The following is a 10,181-nucleotide window of genomic DNA, read 5'->3' on the forward strand; positions in this document are numbered from 1 at the left end:
AAGGAGACAGGAGAGGAAACACGGGAGACATAAAAGGAGACCGGAGAGGAGTCTTACTGAGGTAGGGCTCGATCCGTTAAACCGACCAACAGTTTGTTAATCAGTTTATCAGAGGAGCTTCCAGCTGATTACAGATGTTCAGTCGGCTGATCTCAGGTCAGCCTGGTGTTAGCCTGTTAGCTCTCGGGTCTCCTGTTACCATGTTAGCATGGTTTGATTCCTCACAGTGCTTTAACCTCGCGAGCTCACCTGTACGCTGTTTCGGGCTAACCTGCAGCGTCACTCAGGTGCTGTTACTGGATGGGATGCTCGTTAGCCTGTTAGCATGTAGCTCACCTGGATGAGATTATCGTCGAAGCTTCCCCATGGTTCCGTGTTCCTGCTCCCGGAGCCCGAAGACATTTTCCCCACAACAGCAGCAGCTCTCCGTGGGGTGGAGTCTGTGTCCGTGGTTCGGTCGGTGGATCCGCGGATGGATCTTTTTCTTTTCCTGCTTCTAAAATCTGATGTTTTGGTCCGTAGAACGCCCCGCCCACCGGCTGACGCCACATCCCCAGTCGACGTGGAGGTCGAAGATATCGCGATATTTCCGTGAGAGTTTTTTCATTCATTTGATCATATCTGATTCATGTCCTGAGATTCCACTCATGACAAATCGATGTTTTACAGACGCTCACCACTCCATTTCTTCTCTGACATGCAGATGATGTTTGTCGAGAACAAAGGGTTCCAGTTTGAAGCAAAACTGTAAAATCAGCAACATTTTAAATCTCAGTCAGGGAGAGATTGAACTCTTTCTCGTGTGACATTAAATCTGCTCTGAGTGGTCTGATGTTATTTTCTGATGGTTCACAGTCACGCATCACTTCTGAGAGCTGATTAATGCCAAGTTGTCTTTAGTCCTGGTCCAGTGAGCTCCAACAGCACGCTTATTTATGTGTCTTTTTAAAGATTTGGAAACATATCTTGATGCTCAATCATCCAGGTAAGCAATTCCCAAAAAGTTGATTCTGTTCATCTCAGTTGATACTCCTGACACATACGGGATCACTACAGGTTTTCTTTATGTGATGTCCTCTGCTTCCCTGGCTGCTGTGTCTGTGGGGATGGTGTTCGCTCCTGTTCACGTCCTGATCACACTCAGCTTATGCTCCAGTGGATGATCAATTCAATTCAATTTTATTTATATAGCGCCAAATCACAACATAAGTCGCCTCAAGGCGATGAGAGTCAAACCTTGAATACTGATCTGTATGCGTAGGTTTCCGGTACACATTAGTGTCCGGTTTACTGGGTGGGATCAAAAACACTTACTGGGTTTGAGGCTCTGTGTTGGTTTGGGTCTCCTGAGCGAGCAGAGACTTGTCAGACGTTTTTTTTAACTTAAACCTGCAAGTGCTTCATGACTTTGAGCATGTTTGTCTTCTCTGTCTCAAAATGAACCCAACAGGTCTAAAGTCAAATATAGAAGGTCAAACATGTTGAATGTTAATTGTAGAACAGGATAATAGTTTTAATATGTGTAACCGGTGTGATTCTGCGTTGTGTCTGATACAAAAGGTAAAAGAAAGAAAGACCTCCAAGTAAATAATTTGCCCACTCCAGCTCCTCCAACCAAATACAAACAGTGGGGAAGAGGGTTAGCTCAACCCACCACAACTTCCAAGCTAGCAAGGAGTATATATTCATGCTAGTATTTATGGCGCCTAAAACACATTTATGATACACACATACTACACACTTATAACATCTAACAAAAACAGGCTTAATAATGACAATAATTGAACTAAAATCGCAATCAGAAACATCCAGGTGGCTAAATATGCATTAGAATCAGAATCAGAATACTTTATTCATCCCGAGGGAAATTAGGGTTACAGCAGGCAGCACGCTAATGGCGCATGCGCACTTACAAAGGAACCTTCTGACCAACTTTACACAAACATCACATTGGGCAGACATGTCAGAGAGGTCAGCTGATAGGAAAAAAACAACGAAAATACACTACATGAGGTAAGAGGAGGAGAAAAAAAACTCCACTCACACTGAGCTCCTAGTGGGAGAACAGTTTGATAACAGAAAAAACACCTCAGCACAAAAAGCACATGACTATCAACACACCATAGAAACACAAGACAAGCAACAGGGGCGGGTAAAGGGTAAGAGAGAGCCGGTGTAGGCAGCGCATCCGGTCCTGCAGCATCTGCGCTGGTCCAGTTGACTGCTATCTTCCCTGGTAGGGCACAAGCATCGAAGGCATTGGAAAGGGAGGGGGGATGAGTGAGTGCTTATCAGTGTAAGTGTGTGTGTGTGCGTGTCCATAGTTTAGCTGAGACAGTGTCCTTCGGCCTATCAGGCTAAGTAAACAGTCCTCCAGCCAATCCAGGTGTCCTTGCATGGGATGGGAAGAATAGCCGTAACACAGTCGTTATCAGGGAGTGATTGTTCGGCTCCAGCCTTGGGCCTGCAGCTGGCGCCGTGATGGGGATCCGCAATGTTTATGTTGGTTTTGTTAATTTCCATGCGAGCAGCCCAGGAGAATTTTCAGGCTGCTCTTTAACACTCTGACACTGGTCTCTCGATCTCCCGTTGGAGAGCCGCGAGCCTCCCCATGATGGTATCAAACTTCTGTTCCATGGTGTTATTGTTCTTTTGATTCTGAGACCTCACAGCTGCAGTGATCCGTTCCGTGATGTTTTCCAACTGTCGCTCAAGGGTCTCATTTTGAGCAGGCCTCTCTCTGATGTTTCCCCTCATATGCTCAATGGTGTTGTTTTGAGCCTTCACAGCAGCTGCAAGCGTCTCCAAGGTGTTGACCATATTACGTTCGTTGTGAGAGGTTGCGCCTCGTTCCATTTCGATTCCAGCGGGCAGCCTTGGGGGGGTTTGAACAGCCGGTTCCGCTCTCTTATTTCTCCGATAAACCAGGGCTAAGCCAACTCCGATCAGCATGAACCCTGTTATCATGGTTCCGAATAGATAGATATCTTCAGCGTTATATGTGTGTTTTACAGTGTTGGGAAAGAAATGACACCCACCTCTCCCACAGGGGAATTGTAGGAAAGGGGAGAGGCAAAAGGGGTACATTGTATTTATAGGATTGCACCAAAGAAGAAGAAGAAAAGAATGAGGAGGGGCTCTAACTGATAATGAACATAACTACAGGCTTGGAGGTCCTAAAAGTCAGGTATAAACGGAGCAGTTTGGGGGTTTAGAACACATTTTGTGTAATTATAACAATATCTGATTTATGACCCTGTTACATATGCTCAAATGTTATATCAGTGGTGTACAGGCAGCAGAAAGAATCAAGTCTGTGACTGAAGTAGCTAAGTGCGGGGATAAGTCTGCTGAACGCTGCCTAAAACACAACAGAACACCAAGAAGTGTTGGCCCAAGGATCGGCCCCGGTAACAGGTACTTATTTAGACATTGGCCTTGAAATGTGAAAGAGAAATCAAAGACTATGCGATCTTTATTGTTGTGACTTATCACGTGATGAGAAATGTACCAGGCGTCTTTGCCATCGTCAATCCCCTCAGAGCTGAGTTTAGCCACATAACTAGCTTGCTCTAACTTTAAGATCTGATCTCTGTATGAACGGCTTTGTCAGGATCTGTGGCTAATCGAGATTCAGTATTGCAAAGTCGTGACATGACTGCAGATGGAGGGACATACAAAAGACCTGCGCTTCAAGGCATTTTCTCAAAGTGGACCTTTTCCGATGTTAGTTCAGTACCTTTGGACTATAATGTCAGAGGGCTACAGTTACCGGCTGTGTCCTAGTCTCACCAGCAGGGGGCAGCCTCACGCTGCACGATAGTTTGCCATTTCTCGCGACACTTCTCCGCCCTCTGTGGTTCTTGTTCCTTGACGCGGTGGTGACATTGGCTTCATTTTCCGGACCGTTGTTCTGGCTGTCGTGTTGCCGAACCGAGCGGATCATTAATGATATCGAAAGGGAGAGTCCACGGTAAAAGTTCCAGGTGAGTGCAGCGACACGCGGAGCGGCTCCCCGAGGAGCTGTTAGCCGTTAGCTCCTCGGTGATCCTTTAAAACACGCAGTTAGAGTCTCAGCCCGAGAGAAGCTGGTTGATTGTGTGACTCTGATTAAACTGTGTTGTTGCCGCGGTTCAGTATAATTTCTGTCGAAGGTTAAAGGCGCCACAGACGCTAGCCGCGTTAGCCGGAACACTGTAACCTCGTTCCGAAATGTTAAAAATAAACTCTTAGGGGTCAGAGGTCATCCTTTTTTAATTTATGTGTTAAAATGCTGCTCCGTTCGCTTGTTTTACTTTGTATGAAATTCGTTTTTACATAATATGTATTTCTGGGATCCACTCTGTAATTCGGCTTAACCCAAACACGCTGATGCTTACCAGTTGTTACAAAACGTCGTCCTAAAGTCACCCTGGAAGTACTTAATTTAACCAAAGAAGGTGCAACAGAGGGAAGAGTGTGTGCGGCAGTTGTGTCAGCTGTGCAGATTATTGCGCGGCACACAATATTCTGCGGACTGGCTGCGCTGTGTCACGCTGCCGGTGGTTAATATGTCACGGATATCAGCTGCACTCAGCGACCCCATCGTCGCTTTATCTCGGCCTTTGGAATGTGTTCAGCGGATCCGCCTCGGTGCCCCCGGCCGGCCCCTCCCTGCTCTGGACCCGGAGCGGGGGCCCCTCGCCAGCCCCTCGGCTAGTGGTTACCCAGTGGTAAGACTGGGTTCTCTCTAAACCACGCCCCTCGTAGAACTGTTCCTCCATTGGCTTAGCCTCCAAGCCCCCGCTCTGTAGCTTAATGCGTACGTGCCGGCCGGCAGGCAGTAATGGAGGGCTGTGGCTCCTCCTCCCGTGAGCTGTGGAGGAAAACACCAGAAACGCCGGCTCTGAGCGAGACTGCCTGCGGCTGAAACGGAGCTTTACCCCTGCAGTTTTACCGACACTGAGTCAGCATCAGGTAAAACCCCGCGGTTTACCGACTGTATTCCACTCTGTATGAGGCGGTGGTTATAAAACAGGAACCGAAAGAGACGGACTTGTGCTGCATTCGTAATTGACGGAGAAATTGTGTATTTTCTTATGAGTTGGTTCCTCGAGGCGCCCTTTAACTGCGTGTCAGTTTCATTTATGTGACAGGTGACGAAGAAAAGCTTCACATGTTGACATTTTAGTTGTTTTTCTTATTCCTAAAGGAGCTGCTGAAAGCAGCAGGAGGCCCTGTTGGTGCTGGTAGAGTGCACGGAGAGCTGGTGTTGTATTTACAGCCTGCAGGAGCGCTGACACCACAAAATCAATCCCTATAATGCAGTCATTTTCATTTCACTGGTGACAGACTGTCAGTGTTCTGACTGCATTAACTGAGCAATCAAGTCAGTACCTGCAGGTTCAGGCATGCAGTTGATTTACAGTAGAAGAAATGAGAGCGTGTGTGTGTGTGTGTGTGTGAGAGAGAGAGAGAAACTTCCTCAGGGGATTTATTTTTTCTGCAGACAAAGAAATAAATTCCAGCACTGCTCTAAAAATAGAGCTCGCTTCCTCAACCATCAGTCGTTATTGATGGTAAATATCAGGAACTAGTCGGTCTCGTTCATAGTTCTTTAGTTCACCTGCCAGGTCATAAATAAAGTCTGGATGTAACAGGTTCTATATCATAATGTCAGTCAGCTAAGCCCACAGGTGTTACACATTATTACACACACAGGTTTTGATCCGGCGTGTTTCCTTCAGCTTTTAATAAGTTGTGTCAGTAAGTTTCCATATGAAGTTCAGACGTGTTGTGAAGGAAAAGTTAACGCTGATGAGAAATGATCAGTACCAGCTGTTAGCCTGTGTTCTGCTGATCAGCTGATTATCACACAGGAAGTGGGTGAGAGTTGAGCTGGGGTCAAAGGTCACACAGTGAGGGTTATCAGCTGCAGACAAGCGTCTGTTTACAGCTGATACTAAGACACTGCTGCACCCTGAGACCCCACCCCCTCTAACAGCTGATTAACAGTTCACTGTGGAGGGTTTCTGCACATGCTCAGGAATGCATGTACTTTGTACTAATAATGCCAAACAGAGTATTCCTGTAAAGTACTTCATAGGGCTATTTAAAGTACTTTAGTACCTTTTTTGCGCCATGGACCGATTTATATCTGACAATATTTTCACGGACTAGCCTTTAAGGTGTCGTGGATACATACAACAAAATAAAGCCAGTACCGCTACCGAAAAAAGATCATAACACACGGGAAAAGACCCAGGGGCACCGAGTTAACGATAAAAACCAAACGACTCACGGACCAGCCCAGGGGTTGGAGACCACTGCTTTAGTGTCTTTCATTACTTCCGTGTGTGTGTGTGTGTGTGTGTGCGCGCGCTAGTGATGGGTTAATCTAATTGGTTTGTGGCGAGCCGCGACCCTCTGACCAATCACGGAACACAATGCTGCAGCGTCCACAAACAGCTGATTGAACAGGAGGAGCTTCTATGGAAAGCTTTACTGTTGTTGTGTGAGTGACTCAGAGGAGCCGCAGAGCTCGCTGTGTGACCGCGGCGGCTATTATTACCCCCTGAGGTCACGGGCGAGGAAGATGATGGTGTAGAAATAAAGCGAGGTCCTAAAGCGTGTAATCCTGAGAAGGGCTGGGCCATATCATACCATTCACGGTAATACCGGTGTAATGTTGGGCAACGACAAGAAAATGAAATTTGGGTAAAACGCACATGGCGGAAAAAGCATGGCGGCGACAGAGAATGAGAAGAGCGAGAGCAGATCGTTGAATGAAACCATGAACCAGAACTGGTTTGTAAAAATGCTGCAGCTTCACTGGTGTGGAACTGGTTTAGCTTTACTCCGTCAGATACACAACAAAGCACTATTTTTGGTAGCGCATGCTAGCGGGCCGTCGTTATTACCGTGTTGTTTGGAAAATACGGCGCACTTAAAATCATCCTTTGATTTTCTGAAAGTCGACAGAGCCCCTTATAATCCCGTGTGCCTTATGTATGAACTCTGGTTGTGTTTACTGACCTCGAAACGAGTTTATGTGCACGGCGCTCAAAAATCTGTCAGATGTTTCAGTACGACTTTGCTGAGCTACGAACTGTTAAATGTTTATATAACTTTAATGCACATAAAAAACAGCTGCTTGTTTAAGTGGAAATACATTGATGTTTGTTTTGCACTAATAAAGTTGAGGAGTTGTAAAGTATTTTGTCTCGTGTCGATTATATCCTCAGTTATATCGTTATTGCAAATTTTCAAATGTATGTCGTGATAAATATTTTTGGTCATATCGCCCTGCTCTAATCCTGAGCACACTTTAAAGTCAGTCGTCAATTTCAGTGAAATCACCGTGCTGTCTCCACTTCCTGTTTTCTGTCCAGGATGTCGCTGGAGGTGCTGGCGGCGAGTGGCCTGAAGCAGTGCCAACAGGCCCAGGATCAGCTGGAGGATGCCATCGGTGCCGTGATGAAGGCGGAGCAGCAGCTGAGGGAGAATGCCAGAGAGGTGAGTGCCTCCTCTCTCTGAACAGGAAGTGCTTTAAGGCGTGATAACCCCAGTGTCACATGACCAGCGCAGTCAAGCCAAGGTATTTATTTTAAAGCAAGAACAGGAAGAGGCCCTTTCAGCAGATCAGATGGTAACGGCAGAAATGTGTTCGACATGCCACGACACAGGAAATGCGTTGGCAGACTGAACCAAACGATTCCTGTTCAGTCGATCAATAAAGTTTGTGCCCAGCAAGTTGTGGATTAGAACAATTGATCAGTGATCAATAACTGAACTGCTGATAAGCTCACGTGAGTTTGTAAAATGTTTTCCTGCTGCGCTGCAGATGGGAGGAAGTGCAGGTCAGCTGATTCACAGGAAGCTCCTTGCTGAAACCTGGATCAGCTCACACGTTTTCTACCTGCTGTCCTGATCAGTGCGTTAGTTACCTGCCACCAAACGGAGCTGCTTGAAACTTTATTGACACCCAGATCATTTTACAGTGAAACACTTGTCCTGCTAAACTGCTGCGACCACTCAGCTGGCTCTGTGCCACGCCCCCTGTTTTTCATATCAAACCGTGAATCACTTGAGCTTTAAACACCTGAGGATTTACCTGTTGAGACCAACCAATCGCAGTTAGCCATCATCTTCTTCATCACTGCTGACTCGGCAAGGCTGAAACCACCTGAAATCCTGCCTTTGTCTGCAGCTGAGCCACAGGTGAGGGAGAGGAAGAGGAGGGTCAGGGCGAGGCGGGTTATAAAGCCTGCAGAGGAGGTGAGAGGAGCTCAGAGGAGGTGAGAGCAGTGAAGTGCGACGTGCTGGACTTCATACTTTATCTCCAGGTAAAACTTCAGGCTCCGGCTCAGGTGTGCGTCCATGCTCGTTGGTTAGGGACTCACAGCTTCATTATCGGGGTTGGATTGATCTCAGCTCCGTGATGTTTTGTTTTTTTCTGTGAGATAAACTTTATTTAAACTGAGCAGAAACAACAGGACAGGCTGTTTTACTTTAACCTGTCAGCTGATCCACCTCCACAGGAAGGGGGAGCTCGCGTGTCCGTGTGAAAAAACTTTACTAACAAAAAGCTTTGTTTATGCTCTGTGATCACATGACTGTCCGCAGCGCTGCGAGGCTTCACGTTAGGACTGGGCAATATATCGAGTTTTTAAATGTATCGATATATTTTTACACGAGATATGACAATATCGTTTATATCGATATAGTCTATGTTACGATATGACTATACTTGTGGAGCCGCAAGTTTGCCTCTTTCGTCCACTTTTGTCTCTACTCGGCCTCGCCTCTCCTTCACTGAACACAACTCCCCCATCGCTTCACCTGCAGGCAACGGCAGGACGGACATGGCAGCTGCTCGGTAAAAAGAAAACATTTGGAGATTATTTTAGTGCTGTCAGCGTGACGTTAACGCCATAACTACATTAACGGAGCAAATCTGTTACCGCGGATCGCCCTGTGCGTGGAGGCTGGACGGCGTTAACGAGCTAACCAGGCTAATGCGTTGACGCCTAAAATCCTTTAATTTTCTCAAAAATCAACAGTGCGCCTTATGTATGAATTCTGGTTGTGCTTACTGACCGCAAACCGATTTTCTGTGCTACACGGCGCTCAGCAATCTGTCAAAAATGTTTTAGTCCGACTTTGCTAAGCTACGGAGCCGCACTGCCTGATGGATTGTTGGAGCATTACGGCTGCGAGGAGCCTCGCGGAGCGATACGTACTCTGCTTGAGCGTAATGTTACCGTACTATGTGTGTGTATAAGGACCAAAGACGGCACCTGTTAAGAGACGTGGTTACGAAGCGGATTTCAAACTCCAGCCTGTCAGTCACGCAGTAGCTGTGAAATTTCTTTTGTTTTTCTCTGGAAGAATCTGTTTGGTTACTGAACATTTCACGTTTAGGTGTTGCTTAACACGTCTCACCTGTGCGTCCCCTCAGGTGCGCTCGGAGTTGCAGAGCTGCGTGAGCCGCCAGCAGGAGGCGCTGCGCTGTAGGGAGGTGTGGCTGCTGGGTCAGATTGAGCTGCTCGAACAAGTGAAGACGGAAACTCTGCAACAGCAGCTGCACCAGCTGCACCGGGTAACTGGGGGCGGGGCCTGTTTACCTGTGTTGACTGTTTGTTTACCTGTCTGCTTACCTGTGCTGTGTCTGTGCTGCAGCTCCGAGGTCAGTTTGACGTGATCGCCTACCAGCTGCAGAGCTCCAGCAGCAACGACCTGAACAACCAGCTGACCAGCTGCATGGAGAAGTACGTGCGCACAAACACATGCACACACACAGATTTGTGGGCGCGTTCACACCTGAGCGGTCTGTTCTCCTTGCTGGTGCTCTCACCTGTTGGCGTAGCTGTCCCAGTCTGCACACCCTCAGTTAAGGCATGCAGTCAGGATTTCACTGTCTAATGTAATCAGATTACTGACATACTGAGCTGGTTTTACCTGTAGACTCTCACCTGTAGGCATGTGTGTCAGGTGCGGTGCAGTCATGTGATCTTGTTGTCTTCTCCTGTGTGTGCAGGTTGTCCTCTCTGAGTCTCACTCCAGAGGAAACACCTGAGTTGAGTTTCCATGCCGACTCTCGCTCTCTGAAGCAGGCCATCACCTCATTTGGCAGCATCAACGCCCAGGTAACACACACACACACACACACACACACACACACACACACACACACACACACA

General features: G+C 47.2%; 2 protein-coding genes across 3 annotated transcripts in view; one reads left to right on the plus strand and one right to left on the minus strand.

The window, feature by feature from the left end:
* yipf3 (Yip1 domain family, member 3) overlaps positions 1–570 on the minus strand; it is a 3,847-nt gene extending 3,277 nt beyond the window's left edge. The window contains exon 1 of one of the 2 annotated variants that reach the window (XM_005747411.2): positions 337–570. In XM_005747411.2, the coding sequence (XP_005747468.1) occupies positions 337–402 (66 nt within the window). In that variant the 5' untranslated portion in view covers positions 403–570. Of the gene's footprint in view, positions 1–57; positions 291–336 lie in introns of those variants that run through there. The other variant, XM_005747412.2, reaches the window with a different exon arrangement.
* A 3,227-nt stretch (positions 571–3,797) lies between these two features.
* Positions 3,798–10,181, plus strand: part of ncoa4 (nuclear receptor coactivator 4) — a 9,278-nt gene continuing 2,894 nt past the window's right edge. Inside the window, exons 1-5 of the mRNA XM_013914422.1 lie at positions 3,798–3,986; positions 7,371–7,494; positions 9,440–9,580; positions 9,661–9,749; positions 10,019–10,127. Of these exons, the coding sequence (XP_013769876.1) occupies positions 3,949–3,986; positions 7,371–7,494; positions 9,440–9,580; positions 9,661–9,749; positions 10,019–10,127 (501 nt within the window). The 5' untranslated portion in view covers positions 3,798–3,948. The remainder of the gene's footprint in view (positions 3,987–7,370; positions 7,495–9,439; positions 9,581–9,660; positions 9,750–10,018; positions 10,128–10,181) is intronic.

Source organism: Pundamilia nyererei, unplaced genomic scaffold, assembly GCF_000239375.1.
Source record: "Pundamilia nyererei isolate P.nyererei 1_Seehausen unplaced genomic scaffold, PunNye1.0 scaffold00197, whole genome shotgun sequence".
Lineage (NCBI taxonomy): Eukaryota > Metazoa > Chordata > Actinopteri > Cichliformes > Cichlidae > Pundamilia > Pundamilia nyererei.